Source organism: Panicum hallii, chromosome 3, assembly GCF_002211085.1.
Source record: "Panicum hallii strain FIL2 chromosome 3, PHallii_v3.1, whole genome shotgun sequence".
In the NCBI taxonomy this organism is placed as follows: domain Eukaryota; kingdom Viridiplantae; phylum Streptophyta; class Magnoliopsida; order Poales; family Poaceae; genus Panicum; species Panicum hallii.
This window is the reverse complement of record NC_038044.1, coordinates 14,299,328-14,319,466: the sequence shown is the minus strand read 5'-3', so window position 1 is coordinate 14,319,466 and position 20,139 is coordinate 14,299,328. Positions and strand designations below refer to the sequence as shown.

Here is a 20,139-nt window from a genome sequence, read left to right as displayed (position 1 = left end):
TTTTTCTACTAAACCCTGTATACAGCAACAGTACTGCGCCTTTTCTCCATTCTCGATCATCAGCTGCGACCTTCCTTGGCCACAGGGTTGCTTGGCCCTTCTCAGGAAGAACATAAGTCCCTACAGCCTAAAATATCTTCCTTGCAGCAGCCAGCAGCACTGTGGGTACCGTTCAAGGTTCTGAAAGTTCTACACAGATAGCAAACAGGAAGAAAACTGCGACAGCAGCTTCAGTGGGTGGACTCAACTGCTCGAGAAAACTGACCAATGAACCTTGAAATCGTTCAGAAACCTGCAAAAAGCAAGAACGGGTCAATTAAGCTGGTCCATATGGAACAGATCAACTGCTTCCAGACATTTCAGCTTTTAATATCTAGCTGAATCCGGTAGTGTCTACCAAACAATTCTAGCAGTTTCCACACCTCATTCACTATGAAAGTACAAATTCTAGTCAATATGCACCAAGTAAGATAAGAATTCACAGCATATGGTAGCCTCAACTCATTGTCACAAAACAAGTGGAAGAAAATAAAGCTCCAGATATCATGGAGTTCACCTGCTGCTGAATGTTTCTGTCAGCAGACTTCTGGAGGAAGCAAACTTAGTTCAGTATATTTAACGACACGTTGAGCCAGCAGGCGCTGCTAGTTTCAAGTTGAGACGTTGTTTGTTTAACCAATACAAGCCTGGAGGACACAAATAATACCGCACATTAGTCTGCTTCAAATCAGCATAAAGCAGGCTGCAACAAAACAACTTCGATGTTGTACTGGCATATGCACTTGACTTTGCGCATGCTTGTGTTTTATGCATTTGCCCGTGCTTGTACTCTGTAACAGCAGGCTCCGAGTCCTCTGCGAGTACCTAAAGTGACAGATGGCTTGACTTTTGGCGGTGCATTACAAACAATGTAATGAATCAATGAGGGAAAAGAATGAAGCCTCCCACTGAGCTTCATGGAAAAAATAACCTGCAACCTTAGATAGGGAAACAAAATATAACATACAAAAAACGAAATGAAAATCTTACAGCATTTGGGAAACTTATTGTTGTGTACATATGCATCTTTGACCTGTAGCTGTCCTGAAAGAGTAAGTGATTAAATTTTTGTGTATTTTAAACAAGAAAGTAAGGCAATTTATGACAGACAGTGTATCAAACATTATATTTCCTCCACATGTTCATTTTGGCTTAAATGCTAATAGTTTCCAAGTCATGATTTTGCTTAGGTATATTTCGCTGTCAAATTAATTGGTACCACTCAATACACTTCACTTTTTTTCCTGATGAAGTGATTTACTAAAATTGGCCTTTGATTGCACTCAATGTACTTACTTTTTTTTCCCTCCATGAAATCGTTTTAGTAAAAATTGGTACTTTAGTGCTATAAAATGATGAAATTCTGTGGGTACATCTTAAAAGAGGATGAGCACTGAAACATGGTCGACATAGAATGAATACAATTAAGCATACTAACTAATTTCACGGCATCACATGAGCAGCCAGAATATTTATCCTTGGCAATTATTTATGTGACTGGTGTATGTAGTTAAGTAGCAAAGAAAAATTCTAAAGATGAGCAATACAAAATACATCTTTATGTTTACCAATTTCCCTTCCACACCAAAATAAAACCGAGGCAACCATCCAGCATCCTATTTAGTTAGATTAACAAAATATTTAAGTCATAATTCTATTTACAAAAAGTATGAAGTGAGCATTCCCACAGCGCACAACAGGATGCACACTGCACAGTGCAAATAGGTGCATTACAACCGACCGACAACTAGAGGTTTAGCATGACAATTCTTTCGACAAACAGAAAAGTTTTGCTAGAGCACTTAGCTTCGATGTTTCTTTCCAATGATGTCATCATGTCTAGAGAACAGAAAACAGATTTCCACATTGTGGCTGAATTCTGGCACCATCATTTGGATGAAATTTTCCTCAGGTGAAGCAAATCACAAATGCAGCAAGGGGGGCTCTAAGGTTTATACCCATGCAAGGAAAGGAACTCAACCCTTTGGGAACCTTGTTTTGTAATTGAACTTTGATGGAAGCAACATAAACTTACACGAAAAGCAAGAAACATCACATTTTTTTTGGCAGCAAAGAAACAACACAATTTTGAATTCATTAACAAAGGGTAACAAAGTTGATTAGGAATACAGTACATGCATTTGTCTGCAGTCTCTACACAATTTTTCTGCCATCAATTACCCATCCTAATGGTGTGACTTGTTTGTACTATTAGCCATCTCCTATTTAATTTGGATCGGCGAGAGTTTCTCAGTTACTAAATTGGTGAAGCTCAACAGGCTACAGACCAATGGACATTTTGAACCCAAAAAGATTCCTGAATATAAAAGATACAATATTTAGTCTTCTGCACACACCATGGCTAAAGTGTGAGTAGGTGAGTGAACAAGAATTCAACAAAACACCATAATTGAGATTTTACAATATTACCGAATTACTATTCCATTTCAGTTTGATCTAACAGACTGCTTTCAATTAATAAATTGGTGAAGCTGGACAGCAAACCGATGGTCTTTTCAATTCTACTTTGATTCCAGTTTTCATGGGGAAAAAAACTGAATATACAAAAATTACACTGTTTAGTCTCTTTTGTACACACCAAGGCTAATATTCCTTCTTGAACAAATTTACAGATGACATTTGTACATGATGAATATACATATTCGCAGCACCAATTACATGACTAACAACATTAGAGTTATTGCTTTCATAAGGCTATAGTAAAACAGGCACTCCTTTAAACTGTAACTAGAAGAAACATTTCATAATTGATATTTGCACACAACCACTATCGCAAAACATTTTGGATTGCGGAAAGAATATTACTAAAAAGAAGTAATTAAGTAAATCTATGAATAACATTTTTCTGCACAGATGCTTATGCTGAAACAGAAAGGTGCATCCTTTCAATCCAAATTTTCTTCTTTTATATATATATTCCTTCCAAGCAAGAGCTCTACCTGACAAGCTACTCAGTATCAGAAGGTATATCTGGAACGGAGGCTGTATGGTGCACAAGGTGCTGCATCCCAGGTTTCAACTCCCTCTCACAGAAGTCCTCATACTCTTCCCTGTCCCCTGCCTTCATCTTCACCTCCACCACCACAAGTTTTGGTGTGAGCTCAAATACCTCGGCCGCAATTGTCAATGGACCCTTCTCACTTTCCCTTGTGCCTTCCAGACTCACCCGCCAGTCCTTCCGCCGAATTGCAAAGCTCTTCACCTTTGCAATCTCCTCCAATTTTGTTACAATCGTTTGCATGGGTTGTGCTGAGACAAACCTCACTTCGTTGCCGCGCTCCTCAAACAACCCCGACAAATTGAATCCTCTTGAGAATGATATGATATCAAACGCATTTAGACTTACTGGCCGTGTGAGAGATCCAAGGGGCCGTCTTCTCTCCTCCGATGACAATGTGGCTGGGCAGGATGCTACGGACGAGTCTGATTCCCACCCAGAGTCATCACCGTCGTCCTCTTGCTGTGGTGGAGGTGGCTGAGGAGGAGGCTGACTAGGCCCCAGGTCCGGCACCTCATTCTCATCGTCTGCCAAACTGTGCACCTGGTCATCCTCGACATAGAACCTGACCGGTCGGAACCCCTTCAGAAACCATCTGCTCTCCATGATCTCAGCCACGGTAATCCTCGTCTCTGGGTTCGTGTCAAGCACACGATTCAAGAGACTGGTAAGATCCCTGGAGAACCACCTCGGGCACCGGAATTCCCCCCTGTAAATCTTACGATACATCGCCATGAGGTTCTGGTCGTGGAAAGGAAGGTAGCCTGCCATGAGCACGAAGAGGATGACACCGCACGACCATATGTCCGCCTTGGCTCCGTCGTAGCCGCGGCGCGCGAGCACCTCCGGCGCGACGTAGGAGGGCGTGCCGCAGAAGGTGTGGAGAAGCCCGTCGGTGTGGAACTGGTCGGCGACGGCCGAGAGTCCGAAATCGGAGACCTTGAGGTCGCCGCGCTCGTCAACGAGGAGGTTCTCGGGCTTGAGGTCGCGGTGGAAGACGCCCCGTGCGTGGCAGAAGCCCACGGCGGAGATGAGCTGCTGGAAGTACCTGCGCGCGATGTCCTCCTTGAGGCGGCCCTTGGCGACGCGCGCGAAGAGCTCCCCGCCGCGGACGTACTCCATGACGAAGTAGATCTTGGACTTGGTGGCCATGACCTCGTAGAGTCGGACGATGTTGGGGTGGCGCACGCGGCGGAGGATGGCGATCTCGCGCTTGATGTGCGGGACGAGGCCGTTGCGGAGGGCCTTCTCCTTGTCGAGCACCTTGATGGCGACGGTCTCGCCGGTGTCGGCGTGGCGGGCGTGGTAGACCTTGGCGAAGGTGCCGTGGCCGAGGAGGCGGCCCAGCTCGTAGCGGCCGAGCAGGAGGCCCCCGCGCTTGGGGGGCCCCGCGGAGGAGGCTGGCCGCCGGCGCTGCGGCGATGGGTCCCGCGACGACGGCGGGGTGGCGGCCATCGGGGTGGCGGAGGGTGGCCGGGCGCGCGGGGGAGCGGAGGAGAAGGCGGGCGGGTCAGCCGATTAGGCGGTGGCGAGGACGCGAGGGCGAGGGCGCGGGCGGGAGGGGAAGGTGATGGGTGACCGGCATTGGAGGGGGAACAGCCAACGGCTCCCGAATAGTTTCTCTCTTTTCTGTTCGCCCTGTGCGCGGCGATGCGCTGGACGTGACCTGCTGCCTGCTGGAGACCTGGAGTCGAACGAACTTCGTCGAGAGTGTAATATACACAACTGTAGAGGTTGTAGTTGCAAGTGTGCCATCAAATTTTGCATAGAAATAAAAAAAATCTTATTTTAAATTAAATATGCAGTACATCGAAAGGGTTACAGTATAACACAAGTGGAGTTTCATCAAAAGAACACGATCGGGAAACAGATGTGCCCGTTTCCATACACGTAGAATTCGCTGCATGTTTTCTGATTTGTGCACGAGGACGGTAATTTGACATGCTACAGTTCCGGGGGCTTGAATGCAAACACGCCACACGCTAGGGAGGTTGTGAAGGAGAGGGACACTGCACACTGGTACGGTCAACGACCGCAACGTGCTGCGCGCCCGGAGGCCAGAGCTGGCGCTAGGCGGTGGAGCCGGCATACGTGGAGCAGTCTGGGCGGCGCAGCCGGGAGCTAGGCCGGTGCGCGTCGGCGTCGCGCGGAAATTTTCCGCGGGGCTCCGAGTCGCGAACCGGCACCGACCGGCGACCGCCGCGGAGGGGGACATCTTGGGAAGTCGAAACCGAGCTCACGAGCTGACTACCCCAGAGGGGGAGGGCGTGGTCGTCGGCGCGAACCATCTGGCTCCTCCCGCGCTTCGGCAGGGGGTTTCCGCGCGGACGACGGGCTCAGCTCGGCTGCCGCCGACGTACGATTTGGTGGTTTGCTTGCTGCCTTGGTGCCGCAAAGAAAAAAAAACAATCAGGAACAACCACCAAATCAGCATATTGGCATCTGGGCTCTCTCTCTCTCTCTCTAAAAAGAAAGATCTGGCATCTGATGGGGCGCGTCGAGCACGACAGCGAGGCCCAGGCTGACGATTTTGTTGCTGCCACCTCTCTCTCTCTCTTCAATGCCGCCTCTAGTGGGCCAAAGCTCTTGATTAGGATTAAGGGGGATGATGATGGGTCCATGCTTCTTGGTAAGGCCCGGTGTGCTCTTTGGCATTTAGGCCTAGAAGATTGGCTGGTTGGGCTCGTGCTAATTCAAGAATATGCGGGGTTTGAACGCGAGAATGGTAAATTGTCCCGCAAGGACATCACGGATGTCCAAATTTTCGTTTTTCTTCAAGGATGGGAGGGCCATTGGATTCTATATAATCAGACCATTTGGATCGCCAGCTTGATGTTCCCCCTTCTTCTTCGATCTCGCACCATGATATTTTTTTTTTCTCCTCCTATCCGCCTTTATCATCGCCCCTCCTGCCCCCTGCTGTTTTGGTGACAGACACTATTAGGGGTGGTAAAGTTTTTAAATTTTAGTCTAGATGGTTTAAGCGTCGGATTCTAATCTTATATAATTTTGAGCTATAAAAATATATAAGGATCAAGGTGGATTGTGAAGAGAGCATTAGGGCTATGATCCGTTATGACCCATGGACACTATCGGATTTGTTGTTATTTCCACACCATGCTAACAAAGTTGTGATGTGGATCCTTTTACCTATTTAGCTGCCCACCATTGTTCGATGTCACTCGCATATGTTGGCGCTCTCAGGCTTTGCTACTCCGTATCCCCACTTATCTTCTAAGTTGGACAACCCTACAATCTTTTTTAAGCATGTGAATGTTGGGAACCTCTGGAACCCTCCTCCCTTAACTTCAGCAGCCCTAAACTCATTAGCATAGGTACGAATGCAATTTTTTGCATGAATAAGCAACAATTCACAAATTACATGCATCTAAGATAGATATATGAAAAAAAACATATACATAAGCATGCGACATCCCTCAGCTTCGCCACCGTGGCTATGACAGCGGCGATGGCCCGCGGCTCCAATGGCACGCGGCAACAATGGCGCACGCGGAACCGACCTCTACTAGACTGAGCTCCCGGTGGAGGACGTCTCTTGCCTCCGTTAGCATCTGCCGTGGGGTTTTTTGTGCCCTCCCATCATGGAGTCATAGATCTGTTGGGTGCCCTATGGGCACGATGGTGGAGCTGCTATGGGTCGTCGGTCGTCGTGAATTACATCTAGGTGTGCAGGTTCTCGGGCGAAAGTCTAGCTTAGCCCTTGACCGCCGGTGATGACGGTGCCATGGGCATAGTTTTTCTTCTTGAAAGCATTACTGTGAGGATCTCAACCTACAGGGACAGATCTAGGTGAAAATCAAAGAGCCGACGCACTAGTTCGGACGGCGGCGGCATCTTGATGTTGCTCTCCTCTTGAGATGTCGTCTTGGAGTCCCAAATGGCGACACCATGGTCAGCTTGAAGCAAGGGTGGTGCCTGATCTATTTGCGTAGTAGAGATCGACTCAGTGCGATTTCTAGATCACATGGTGACCAGATAATATAGGACCATCGACGATCCTTACATCAAAAGTAAGTTTATAAGAAGATAGCTGATGTGAGATATTTATTACTGCATGAGAACCAAAGGAAGGATGTAGAAGAAGTTCGAAACTTAGTCTTTTATACTTTTTTAAATTCTTCCTTTTTTTATCTTTTGTGTTTCTTGGAGGTTTGAAGTATAAGTACTTATGTAGCTTCTGTCTTTGTGGTTAGATATATTTCTTTACGACGGTAAATATTCACCGGGATCGAGGATTTCTCTTAATCTAGAAAAATATACATAAGCATAAACCACGCGGTATGACCGTATGAGATCATATTCTTCCTTTCGATTCCCGTCACTTTTTTTTTACCTCTGCCTCACCGGAAGCAAATCCTCTGATGTGCCTCTTGGGTCACAACGCGTGGCTCCGGGTCCACGCGTCAGCGACGCGGCAGTACGTAAGAGGATCGATCTCGCTTTGCATCACCGCCTACCACGCACAAGTTGATGATGCCCTTGCTAGCAACGTTGCTAGTCATCTTGCCTCACAAATTGCCCTCGTCGTATCAGACGTCGGAGATTCACCGGACCGGAGAATAACTCCGTCACTACCATTGTACATTCATAGCGGAGGCCCTCAACACTCCAAGTCCGCGGAGCACGCGACCACGCCGGGAGGAATCCTCAACGCTCCCAGTCCCAGGTCCCGCCAACCTCGCAGGCGCCGAAACGAACAGCCGGACCCGTCCAGATTCACCCGCCGCCTGGCAGGCTGGCACTTGGCCGCACCTCACTCCCCTCGTGAGAACCCGCAAAACCACCGGCGGCCGGCTAGGCTCTACCAGACCAGGTGCCAACCACCCCTCCCCTCCGATCGGCCGCACTCAAATGATCATCGGCCGCCTCCCCCACGCCCTCGCCTCCCCGCTCCGCGCCCACTGCCCCACTCCCCCACGCCTCTCGCGCACGCCGCCAGGTAACCGCCGCCTCCTCACCTCGAGCCACCCCCCCCCCCCCCCAACCGCGATCCCGGCCTTATCCACGCCGCCGTCCTCGACGAGCGGCACACACGGGTTCCCGAGTCCTGACGTGGTTTCCGGCGCCGCTCTCTGCAGGGGGACGGGGTTTGGGTCGCCTGCACCTGCAGGCGGAAGGCACGCGCCGCCGCTGCTGCCGCGCGAGCGTCTCCTCCGCCCCTGCCGCCGCGCGGATGGAGATGGACCCGTCCGAGGTGAAGAAGGGGCTGTACGCGCAGGTCGAGCCGTACGACACCGGGTTCCTCAAGGTCTCCGACGTCCACACCATCTACTACGAGCAGTCTGGGAACCCCCAGGGCCATGTGAGCGTCTGATTTTCCTCTCTCCCGTGTCGGATTGTGAGATGTCGGGGGGATTTTGTTTCCCAATTCGCTGCCCCGAACCGTGTGGTTGCGCTGCCGTCTCAGATGAGCTTTCTCATCCCGTCGATTTTGCAGCCGGTGGTGTTCCTCCACGGGGGTCCCGGCGCCGGCACGTCGCCTGGCAACAGGAGGTTCTTCGACCCGGAGTTCTACAGGATCGTTCTGTTTGACCAGGTTATCTTGGCGACCCTCTCACTCTCACGTCGTTGTTTATCGTTATCGCTGGAATGCTGGGGATTCCATTTAGTTGTTTAATATGGGTTTTCTGTGGTTGCAGAGGGGCGCAGGCAGAAGTACTCCCCATGCTTGCTTAGAGCAGAACACTACTTGGGACTTGGTAGCTGACATTGAGAAGCTCAGGGAACATCTTGACATCCCTGAATGGCAGGTAATTATCCTTTTTTCCCCATCAGCTTTGGTTACTCACTCTTCTGCAGTGGAACTTACTGTTCTGATATAATGTAGGTGTTTGGCGGTTCATGGGGAAGCACCTTGGCCCTTGCTTACAGTCAGACACACCCTGATAAGGCAAGTGATTTATCGTCCATTCCATTTCTATTTCACCTGAATCTTGTGTAGCGTACAGGTATGCACGGAAGCTATATTGTGGATCTAACTAGCACTCCTTACATGCTCACCAGGTCACTGGCATTGTTCTAAGAGGGATTTTCTTGCTTAGGAAAAAGGAGCTTGATTGGTTCTATGAGGGTGGTGCAGCAGCCATTTTCCCAGATGGTTTGTGTTCTCAGTTTTGTGTCCTAGAGAAAAAAAAGGCTTTGTATTACCAAATCATTTTCACTGTTCCAGAATGATAGTAGCTACTTTTATTAATCATGCATCATCCTTTTCAGCAACTATACTTGAAGTTAAATGACAAACAAAATGTTAATACAATGTGTTCTGGTGTTCTCTGAAATCATTACTTTCCAATTTTATGAAATATAAAAGCCAACCTATGTGACTGTAACGCTTTTGTTTGAGTATATTAATAACTTTAGTTTCAAATCTGCAGCATGGGAACCATTTAGAGATTTTATTCCTGAGGAGGAAAGGAATTGTTTCATAGCTGCATATAGCAGAAGGCTAACTTCATCTGATCCTACCGTTCAGGTATGATGGCCCCACACAAGTAAATATGTCTAAATACTTGTATGCCTTCTCTTAGTTTCTTAATTTCTTTTCCGTGTTATTACTTAGAAGTCAAGATATAGGTATCCTTTCATGATTCTTTTGATAAAGAGACATTTGCCTTTTCCCAATTAGATTGAAGCTGCGAAGCGATGGACGATGTGGGAGATGATGACTGCGCATCTTATCCAAAATAATGATAACATTAAACGAGGGGAAGATGACAAGTTTTCACTGGCAAGTCCTCTCACAAGCACCTTTTTTGGGTATCATTACCATTATTCCAATTCCTTTTGTGTCACCAACTTAGTGTGTTCATTTTTTCAGCTTTCATTCTGATCTTTAGCTTTGTATAGAGATTGAGAAAAATATGTCCTTCAAGGGACCTGTACAATTTGAATTAAATTGTTTATACGCTCAATATTAGTTTGGAGTCTGGACTTAAAATAGCAACAATAAGCAATCATTGTACAGTTACAATTTTGAAACATATTCCATAATGCTAATAAACCGTTGCAACCGGTGGCTGTAGAAATCTGCACTGACTTTGTATTTAAAATTACATTTGCAACATATTTCTTTCTAAGGCAGGAAGTTGATGTTTCTATGAGTTATGTGGTCGAATTACATACTCCCTTATATTTGTTGACACATGATTCATTTTTGCAGGCATTTGCAAGGATTGAAAATCACTATTTTGTGAATAAGGGATTTTTACCCTCAGACTCATATCTATTAGATAATGTTGACAAGATTCGACATATTAAAGCTTTTATTGTACAGGTATGCTAGCCATTAAGCTTTGTTCTTTACACAATATCCATGTGCATCTGCTGCTAGCTGGGTATATCTGTGCATATCAGTAATGATGAGCAAATGGTAAATGTTATATTTCATGCATCAAGGCTGCACATTACCTTTAACTCTTCATCCTCGTTTACCTTCAATTGCCATTACACTTCTGGCCAATCATTTAACTTTTTGTTATCTTGTCTTGTGTGGTTGCCTGAATGTTGGAACCTCAAATCCATGATGGAAATGAAACCGCTAAAAAGTGCCAGTGTGCTCATATACCTGATTACTTATTTTGTTGCAGGGGCGTTATGATGTTTGTTGCCCCATGATGTCTGCTTGGGATCTTCATAAAGTTTGGCCTGAAGCAGAATTCAAGGTACAACGATGCTTCAATTATTCTTCTAAATACCATATGCTATATTCATGTTGGGAGCTGGTTTTAATTAGACTGTTAATATTGGAGCACAAAAATAGTTTCTCCAAAGAGTTTGGGTCTTGAATGAACCAGTGGCGAAAGTTGGTGTCATCTCCTTTTTTCAATCAACATAGGGCACTGTCAATTGATTGTGGCCTTTTGAAGTCTTGAGCATTTTTGATAGTATATGGCCACTAAACTGAAGCTGGAAGACATGCTGTGTTTGTACTTTTGTCGAGCACAGTGCTAAATATTTATAGACATCTTTATTTGACTTGCGATGTGCCATATGACTAATCATTCGTCCAACATGTTTGCGAAGCAATAGTTCTCGGCATGATTTCACAAGAGCTAAGATGGTATCATATTTTGCTTACCATTGTTTGACACACCTGGCATCTGCATAGCCAATATTCAAAACCCTTGGCAAATTGACTAGAATTTTCCACTTTGTACCTTATGCTCTTAATCCCTGGTAAATTTGACCACTTTATAATTCCTCTACCGGATGCAGGTGGTCCCAGATGCAGGGCACTCGGCCAATGAAGTAGGTATTGCTGCCGAACTGAGGTCAGCCACAGAAAAGCTGAGAGACATGTGGCGGAAATGAGCCGGCGAAAGGCATACATGTGCAGCACCTGTCTTATGATGAAATTTAGAGGCGCGGAATAAAGCCATGGCTGTAGCGGTTAGCTGTTAGCAGATCTTGATTGGAATGTGTATGTCACCTTCAAACATGCCTTTACCATCAGAGCAGGCTTGACTCCGTGTTATCTTTCAGAACCGCTTTGTTGGTTGGTTCAAGCAATTAAAATTCCAAGATTGGCTACTTTTGCCGGTAAACTTACAGAATTTGTAGCAAAGTAACGCCAACGTAGCCTTGAACATTCATGATGCACAACACACGCTCTGGCTTACTTATATCTTAGTACTAAGTACTTATACCACATCCCTCTTGCAGAAGATTACAGCAATCCTCGTCTAACAAACTTGTTACATGACACTGAAGTCTGGTAAGTCAGTCCTTGAAGAGTCTGACGCACTAAGACTAAAAACCCAAGCATACAGCAGAAGAGCCACGGAAAACAAGAGCAGCAGGCATCCATGCTGTCCCATTCTATAGCAAATTCACTTGCCACGACACATACACACCATGATTCACGCCTTCACCTCCCTCGACCTCCTAAGCAGCACACGTGCTGCCACACATCAGGTTCCTGAAGGAGGAGAGTCATTACAAGAAAATCAGTGTCATCATTCACTCCAAAATTTTGTTTTGAAGTCAGAACAGTAGTACAGACAGGTGCCTTCTTGATGTAATAGACTGTTTTTTCTGATATAAACTGACCAGCAGACTGTACATTCTCAATTTATTTCAAGTCTTCAAACATAGATTTTAATATTTCACTTGTTTGAAATCACTATAACAGTTTAATATCATCATATGATGAACTAGTAAACGATAGAAAGATGAAGCTTACATAATAGAGCATCCGGAGCCACGCCTACTTTTCCTCCTGGCAGGCATTGCCTCCCTTCTCCGAGGAGGCTGAAGGACCACTTTGATGGCGGTATCAAAGACAGCCTTGACATTCTAGTATGGCCAACGTCATTACAAAAGTTAGTATATCGGTCTATTACCAACTATCCATATATGTCTAACTCAAAATAACCAAACAACAATCCGTATTTTTAATAGGACATGACTACCTGCTGTGTTTTGGAACTGCACTCGATGTAAGCTGCAGCACCAATCTGCTTCCTCAGTTCTTCACCCTGCATACAAGAGGAAAAAGGATAAGACCATAACAGAAATTGTAAGCTACTTTGCATAACTAGCTGCTGGTAAGATACAGCATTCAGCACTTAAAAGTAGATGACGAAAGAGCTAACCTGTGCCGTTGTGATTGTTGAAGCTCCGGGATGGTCAGCAAGGTAGGCTCTATGGTCACGGAGATCTGGACAATCCAACCCAATTCCTCGATTAGCTATTGGAACTTGGAAGAACAATCATGACAACGAATATGTGGCATTAAACTTCATTGAATCAAGGCCATATTCAGAGTTTCCTCACCTAACTTGGTCCCAACAAGAACAACTGGAACATTGGGTGCAAATCTGCGCAGCTCTGGCACCCACTGTTTGGTCAGAAATAGAATGATCAGTTCATGATGCTCCAGCAATAATAACCACATAATCTGAAAAGACAGAAACTGCAAATATACTGCTAGGAATACTGGCCAAGGTGGTCAGTCACAAGAAAAAAAAACAATGCTCTTCTGCAGCTACTTTGTTCAGTACCATTATCATGTGTCAGAGATTGAGATATCTGAAATCTACACTGGAACTTCAGGTTTTCCTGGATCCCCTCCTACACAGGCAATGGCCGATCTAATCTGCACTACAACTCCAAGCTTCAGGCTTTCTAATTCTCGGGTTCTCTCCCAGTCTCCCTAAAACACAACCCCACCAAACAAAGCACTTGCCGATCTTATGTGCATACCTTCTTAAGAACATTCTCATAGCTCGCCCTGCTGATCAGGGAGAACGCCAGCACGAACACGTCTGCGCCCCTGTAGCTCAGTGGCCTCAGTCTGCTGTAGTCCTCTTGCCCTGAACGAAGATAACAGACAGAACAATTTTCAGATATTGAGCCACTGACTGTATAAAAGTTTGAGCTGTGAAATGGGAAGCAGTACCAGCAGTATCCCAGAGGCCCAAGTTGACGATGTTGCCATCCACGGAGACGTTGGCGCTGAAGTTGTCGAACACCGTGGGGATGTAATCCTGTCAGAAATCGCGAGCAGCCGAGCAGAGCGCCGTCAGTTTCAGCAACCAGGGAACTGAATGCGCATCGCAAACTGATGATTCCCTCGTTCTCAAAGAGGAAACGAACAGGTGCAGATGGAGCAGAACACACATGGTTACGATGAGTGAGTTTAAAGAGCCTACTTCGAATTCCGGAAAACATGAAACGATTCAGAAACAAACTGAAAAATGTACCACTCCTACCACTGAACTGCCAGTTCTGCACGGGGAGGTGAGAAGAAACGGCCCAAAAGATGAGCGCCAAATCGAGCAGAATGAATCTCACGGAGGAGGAGATGGGCGCCGCGAATGGAGGAGGGAATCAGGCATACCGTGGGGAACTTGTTGCTGGTGTAGCAGATGAGCATGCAGGTCTTGCCCACCGCGCCGTCGCCCACCGTCACGCACTTGATGAACTTGGTCACGCTCATCTCTCCCTCCCAACCCCGGCCGCTTCCTCCTCTTCTTCCCCTGCTGGCTCTCTCCTCCTCCTCCTCACGCACAGCGCCACAGGCAGAGGCGGCGGCTGGCTGCTGCTGCTACTAGTAGAAACAGGACAAGAAGGAAAGCAGGAGGGAGCGAGGAGGGACAGAGACAAGAATGCTCGCTTGTCTTCTCCGAGAAGGCAAGCCACTCCCACTCCAAGCCAAGCCGGGCAAAGGCACCGGCCTGCCGCTTCCTTAAAGAACTCGCCGCTCGCAGCTGTCTGTGGTGCGCCCTGCTACCGCTGGCCTCGGGAGGCGCGGTGTAAATGCGACGCGCAGGGGCCGGGCAGGGCCGGGGCCGGCCGGTCAAGATTCAAGAAGAAGGTTGCTCGCCTTGCCGCAAGTGCCCTTCTCCTGAGGCCAGCTACGCTGACAGCTCTCGCTCTGAGCCTCTGACGGCCTGCCGCTGCTACTATTCCTCACAAAGATTGCCCTCCTGCTCGTGTTACGGAATCTTAACCGCACGCGTCCTGTTCCGTGCTGCGGTAGCGTGATCACGGATCGGGAGGGCACGGTACGCTGTACTACGCCCACAACGTGCGACCTTTGAGCCTAGTTTTTTTTTTCTAAAAAAAATCTGGGTCTCATTACTAAGCGAAAAGGGGCAAAATATTCAAATTTCTTGCGCTAGTAGTACATGTGAAAAGGGTAGGACTCGTGTGCACGGAAAGCGTTCGAATTTGTTAAGTTCGAGCTCAAGTTTCAACGTTCAAATCTGGGGGAGCGTTTTTATTCCTCCCCGAAAGAAAGCGAAAAGAGTCAAAAGGAGTCGGAAGCTGCTTTTCCTTGCCCTGTTGCATATTCAAACCGATCACCAGCGGGAGGGGAGGGGAGCGGGGAGAAGACTGGAGCGGGGCGGTGGGCCCCGCAGCGGCCCGGCCCACGAGGAGCCTACCCCGGCACGCGGAGCGGGTCGGGGATCCTGTCTCCTCGGTCGCTCGCCTCAAAGCAAGGAGATTTCGCTAACCGAAGCAGGGTTTAAGCGACCGGTAACAGCACCCGCGCTGCTGGCTGACCCGTGGGGCCGATTCGCTGCAGGGGCCACGTGCCTGTTACGCTCCTCTTCACTAGTTCTCTCTATCCAGGCCTCCTCGAGTCCTTTTCTTTTCTGATGAAAAAAACTCGAGTCCTTTTCTTTTCAGCGACCTTTTGAAGCCAGCGGCAGCGAGCGAGCCAGCCACGCCGTTTGACAACGGTTTCCGAGGCGCGCGGGGGTCGGCCGCGCTGTCCTCTCGTACGCCCGATCCTCCGCGGACTCCCCCTCCACCTGCTCTATGCCCTGCTACGGGTGGGAATTAAATGCGGGGGAATCCGACCGATCTACTGGAAGTTGGCGTCCCACCGCTCACTGACAGGAGGGGACGCGGGGCGCCGGGACCCACAGGCAGCTGGTGGGGTGCGTGACGAAGCAGCGCGGGTTCCCGGGGGGATCGGGGATTGAATGCGTAGCGTAACGGCCTGGGTGGTTTATTGGTGGGAGGATGCGGCCGTTGGACGAGTCCAAACTGGCGATTCAAAATTCCCGAGTCCTGATCGGTATTATGGGATGGCGGCTCCGCTGTGCATTGGGCCCAACTGGGACGAGCCCGTCTTGCATTGGGCCGTGCCCACCCGGTCGGAAGGTCTGGCAGCATGAATTCAGCCCATTCTTTCCCGCATGTGAACGATCATCTTTTCTGCAGCGTCACGTTAGTTAGCTCCCCGAGTCTCTGCAGCTGCTCAGAACTCGACAAAGACGAGACGACTACAGCCCACTGACATGTGGTCCCATATACACATGAGCCCCATATGCAAGTGACAATGTGGGTACGCACCCCGACGCGACGCGCGCTTCCTGGTTCTACTGTGTTTTCTGTACAGCGCTTTGCTTTCGGATAACGTTTGTGTCTTAGTCCTTTGACCTCGACTCAATGACAGGTCGGCCCCACCAACCAGCCAAACAAACTATACTACTCCTACGCTTCCTCCGCCGGCGCGCCGCGGCGCGCACCCAGATGCTGCTCACTTCGCACCACCGCTGCGCTCCCCCGCGCCGCGGAGGGCGCCGGCCCCGCAGCGGCGTCGCGGACCTCGCTGGGTGCCTTCTCCTCCTCGCCCTCGTAGCGGCCGCGGCCGTGTTCTGCCTGTCCTCCTCGTCCTCCCGCGCGCGCTCCCGTCTCCAGCACGAGGACGGCGGCAGCCGCGAGACCCTGCCCAGCGGCAGCGGAGCGACGCCGAGGGTCACGATCTTCTCAGCGCCGCGCCCGGCGCCGGAGGGCTCGCCGGCGCGGCAGGAGCTGGCGGTGCGCTCTTGGCTGGCGCTCCCGGGGAATGTTAGCGTCGTGCTCCTAGGCGCTCACGCCTCCTCGCTCGCGATCGCCGGCCGGCTCGGGCGCCGGGTTACCGTCGATGCCGCCATCGATTCCGCGTACGCATTCCCAACCCCCTTAACCTCATAATCTTGCGCAAGACAAAATCAGTTCCCCCCAACCCGATTCTTCAGAGATTTCTGTTGCAACATGGAGCTGATCAGTGCCGTCTTCATCCTTGGTTTAGGTTCACGGGGACGCCATTCTTCCACTCGATCGTCGCGAGGGCACAAGCTGCCTCTGACTCCGACATTTGCGTCCTTGTCGATGCCGAGATCATCCTTCTTCCTGAAATTGTCAACGCGTTGGCACATTTAAGCAAGGTTGATCGTGATTGGTTCCTTGTTGCAATGTCGCGTAACATCACCGAGTTCCATTACCAGCTTGCTGACAACGGAAGCCATTGGGTACAAGCAGATGGTAAAACAGTGAGCTTCAGGAAGGTACCTTTTCATCCATCTGTGAACAATGTAACATTAATTAATATAAAATTACCACTGGTTCTATACATGTAGCTTGCTGATCAGATGTTCTCTATCTCCATTAGTTGCGGGAGATTCCAGCTGACAAGTGGGCATCAGAAAGCTCTGACAAGGGGCTGATTGTGGCGTGGAACAGTCCAAGCAGTCCTTTACATGCCGGAGTTCTGCCTTCGTTTCTTTATGGAAGAGGAGCACACAATCGGTGGCTGGCTCACGAGGTTCTATCATCTGAGATGAGACTTGTCTTTGATGCAAGCGGTCTGGTTCTTGGATTTTATCCTGAAAGTTTTAGCTCGATGTATGACATGAGCGCGAGTAAGAGTGGAAGATTACCTGCTGGATCCTGGGAGTATAGTGTCAATTGCCACCTTGCTGCAATTTATGGTTCTTATTGCTACCAATTACCGAGAAGACACTCTACCGTGCTGCATAAAGTGGTAAAGCAATCTGAAGACTATTTATTCAGCAAAGCTCACGAGCTCACCTTGTCAGATTTTGTCATCAGCAAAAAAGAAAAAGCTCATGGAGGAGGAGGCAGCCTACGGAGGAATGAGAACGTTTGCTTATCTGGACATCCGCACAGCTCTAATCTTCCATATTCTTTGAGCATGCTACTTGAGCATGCTGCTGATAAGAATAGGTCTGTTGTCCTTGGTGTGGCTGGAGTAAGTTACAGGGACATGCTCATGAATTGGGCTTGCCGTTTGCGTCATCTTAGAGTTACCAATTTTATAGTCTGTGCCTTAGACCACGAGACATATGAATTCTCAGTTTTACAGGTAGTTATTTTCAGTCACCTCCTTTCTTCTCCTTTTCTCTATTTTTAACCTCTTTACTTTGCAAACCACAGACCACCTCAAATCGTTTAATCCTAATTCTAGGGTTTGCCAGTTTTGAGAGATCCATTATCACCAAAGAACGTCAGCTTTGATGACTGCCACTTTGGAACAAAGTGTTTTCAGCAAGTGACAAAAGTGAAGTCACGGATTGTTCTGGAGATATTAAAACTGGGATACAATGTGCTGCTTAGTGATGTTGATGTTTATTGGTTTGACAATCCAATGCCATTCCTGTACTCGCTTGGGCCCGCTACATTTGGAGCACAATCTGATGAATATAATGAGACAGGTGATGACTACAATTTTCTGATGTTTCTTCCAGTTTTGGTTCTCTTGACAATGCACACCTACATCTATCATTGGGTCAAATTCAGCTGTAATAAGAGTTAGTTTAATTTAGGTGGCACAAAGTTCTTAAAAGAAAGTAAATGACACAAACTTTGACCTAGAAATATGAATATGGCATATTGAATACATAAAAGAAATGTGCTAGTTCAGTTCTGTTGATTCTCTAGATGTAAGCCCCCTGCTAATTTTGGTTGTGTATTCTCACTGCTGTTGGTTATAGGACCAATAAATTTGCCACGGAGATTGAATTCAGGATTCTATTTTGCTCGCTCAGACAATGCCACTATCACGGCAATGCAGATGATAGTGAAACATGCAAGTGATTCTGGCTTATCTGAGCAACCGAGTTTCTACGATGTCATGTGCGGCAAAAACGGAACAAACCGCATCAGTGACGACAAATGCCTGGAGCCCAACACAAACTTGACTGTTGTTTTCTTGAACCGGGACTTGTTCCCCAATGGAGCTTACAAAGGACTATGGGAGAAGCATGACGTACAATCAACTTGCAAGAAGCTCGGTTGTTTCATCATCCACAACAACTGGATAAATGGGAGGAAGAAGAAGCTCCGGCGGCAGATGTCCACTGGGCTGTGGGACTATGATCCTACCTCTAGGCTGTGCTTGAAGGATTGGAGTGATAGAGGTAGCTTCAGACTGATGGGCCAATTTCATCTTTTTGAGGACACTGACAGATAATGACTTAACAACCATGTACCCATGATTTCTGCCAAATATTTTTTATAATAAAAATGACTGCCAAATCTTTATGGCAATAATGCAGAACACTGCATACCTAGTATTTGCACAAACTTGAATTCTATGCTATTCGTATATAGTTTTTTCCCTGGTTAGCAGATGATATTTGTGATCTAGAATGGGAATGAATTCTGGTCCTGATTACATCCACCAATATGAATATACGCAAAGCACAAATTGCAGTACGTACCAGCCTGGTTAACTTACTAACTTCCATCCCCTATTAAATTTGCTTCTTGTCTCTTCCAGCAATGGTTCGATCCAAGCTCCAAGAATATGTTGCTTTCAGTAGGCATTTAGCTTCAAACAATACTAGTTGGGCATTGCGTTTTCAACCACTCTTCCTCAACCACAACAAAATGAACTCTTTGTGATTTTCGGAAGCAGTAAATCAACATTAAATACAGAGAAAACACCTTCGCTTCATTTTTAGCGGAGCATCTTGGCAGTTCACATGTTCAGTGAGGACCGGATTGGTTCACAAACATGGTGGGATTGGAAGGTGTAGAAAGAACTTGTTAAATCCAGATTTCCTTCACCAGGAGCTGATTATAGCTTCATACATCAAAAGAAAATCATTAAAAAAACTAGCCGCTTGCATGTCTGCAGCCCACTCGAGCAACAAAATCGACTGGAAGATCACATAAAATCCTTAATCACAAGCCCATTACAGTTATCTAAATGGAACATTGGAAACCAAAACATGACAATGTTAAGCTATCCTTGACGGTACAAGAGATTTCTGATTGCAAAACGCTGACAACCTATTCCTATTTTGCATTGTGGAGGTAGAAGATCTCACTTCATCTTTGCTTCTGTAAACAGAACATGCTTGTTCACACGGGGATCATACTTCCTAAATTCAAGCTTCTCAGTGATCCGCCGAGGATTCTTGCGCTTCACATAGAAGAACCCAGTACCAGCTGCAGAAACCAGCCTGATGAAGATTGAGGCACGCTTTGCTTTCCCCATCAGCGACTACAAGTTTGCAGAAAAGAAGACTGGAAGGAGGACACACAAAAGCATAAGATCAGAATTCAGAGAGGTAAAATTCAAGCTCACGCCGTATTACAGACAATAGAATGCATAAAGCAAATAGTAGAGCGAGCAAAATTCGTACATAAGTTAGTAATGCATCTCAAAACCTTAGGCAGAACATGCAAAACATACAAAAGAAAAATCATCAGGAGAAGGCTCATTCCACTTGAATTGTTCTATAACGTATTAATATCCACAAGTAGCCTGCCACCCTTCTTGACGTACAGATTAATAATTTAATATACATCTATGT

The 20,139-nt window shown here is 47.4% G+C and overlaps 4 protein-coding genes across 19 annotated transcripts; 2 read left to right on the top strand and 2 right to left on the bottom strand.

Moving 5' to 3' along the window:
• LOC112884071 (CBL-interacting protein kinase 19) lies at positions 1 to 4,722 on the bottom strand. Of its 16 annotated transcripts, none has more exons than XR_003227021.1 (5): positions 3,000 to 4,722; positions 1,030 to 1,083; positions 771 to 864; positions 557 to 686; positions 1 to 292 (listed from the first exon to the last, which is right to left on the bottom strand). XR_003227021.1 is itself a non-coding variant. In XM_025949388.1 (2 exons), the coding sequence occupies exon 1, from the start codon at positions 4,511 to 4,513 to the stop codon at positions 3,008 to 3,010; it is 1,506 nt and encodes a 501-aa protein (XP_025805173.1). In that variant the 5' UTR covers positions 4,514 to 4,722; the 3' UTR covers positions 1 to 292; positions 3,000 to 3,007. The 16 variants fall into 16 exon arrangements, 2 of the variants coding, with proteins under 2 accessions (XP_025805173.1, XP_025805174.1); XR_003227022.1 differs by having other exon boundaries at positions 783 to 864; XR_003227015.1 differs by having other exon boundaries at positions 771 to 1,083.
• A 3,054-nt stretch (positions 4,723 to 7,776) lies between these two features.
• Positions 7,777 to 11,622, top strand: LOC112884073 (proline iminopeptidase). The gene is made up of 11 exons (XM_025949390.1): positions 7,777 to 8,018; positions 8,158 to 8,381; positions 8,517 to 8,615; positions 8,719 to 8,829; positions 8,907 to 8,969; positions 9,083 to 9,176; positions 9,454 to 9,551; positions 9,705 to 9,806; positions 10,239 to 10,352; positions 10,666 to 10,740; positions 11,294 to 11,622. Exons 1-11 carry the CDS (start codon positions 7,931 to 7,933, stop codon positions 11,387 to 11,389), a joined length of 1,164 nt encoding a protein of 387 aa, XP_025805175.1. The 5' UTR covers positions 7,777 to 7,930; the 3' UTR covers positions 11,390 to 11,622.
• Positions 11,623 to 11,689: 67 nt separating this feature from the next.
• LOC112884074 (rac-like GTP-binding protein 2) lies at positions 11,690 to 14,361 on the bottom strand. Its single transcript, XM_025949391.1, has 8 exons — positions 13,920 to 14,361; positions 13,479 to 13,566; positions 13,283 to 13,392; positions 12,854 to 12,917; positions 12,673 to 12,737; positions 12,490 to 12,555; positions 12,261 to 12,373; positions 11,690 to 11,996 (listed from the first exon to the last, which is right to left on the bottom strand). Exons 1-8 carry the CDS (start codon positions 14,016 to 14,018, stop codon positions 11,963 to 11,965), a joined length of 639 nt encoding a protein of 212 aa, XP_025805176.1. The 5' UTR covers positions 14,019 to 14,361; the 3' UTR covers positions 11,690 to 11,962.
• A 1,705-nt stretch (positions 14,362 to 16,066) lies between these two features.
• Positions 16,067 to 19,213, top strand: LOC112885255 (beta-arabinofuranosyltransferase RAY1). The gene is made up of 5 exons (XM_025950904.1): positions 16,067 to 16,479; positions 16,608 to 16,863; positions 16,968 to 17,681; positions 17,784 to 18,030; positions 18,310 to 19,213. Exons 1-5 carry the CDS (start codon positions 16,067 to 16,069, stop codon positions 18,786 to 18,788), a joined length of 2,109 nt encoding a protein of 702 aa, XP_025806689.1. The 3' UTR covers positions 18,789 to 19,213.
• Positions 19,214 to 20,139: the final 926 nt, after the last annotated feature.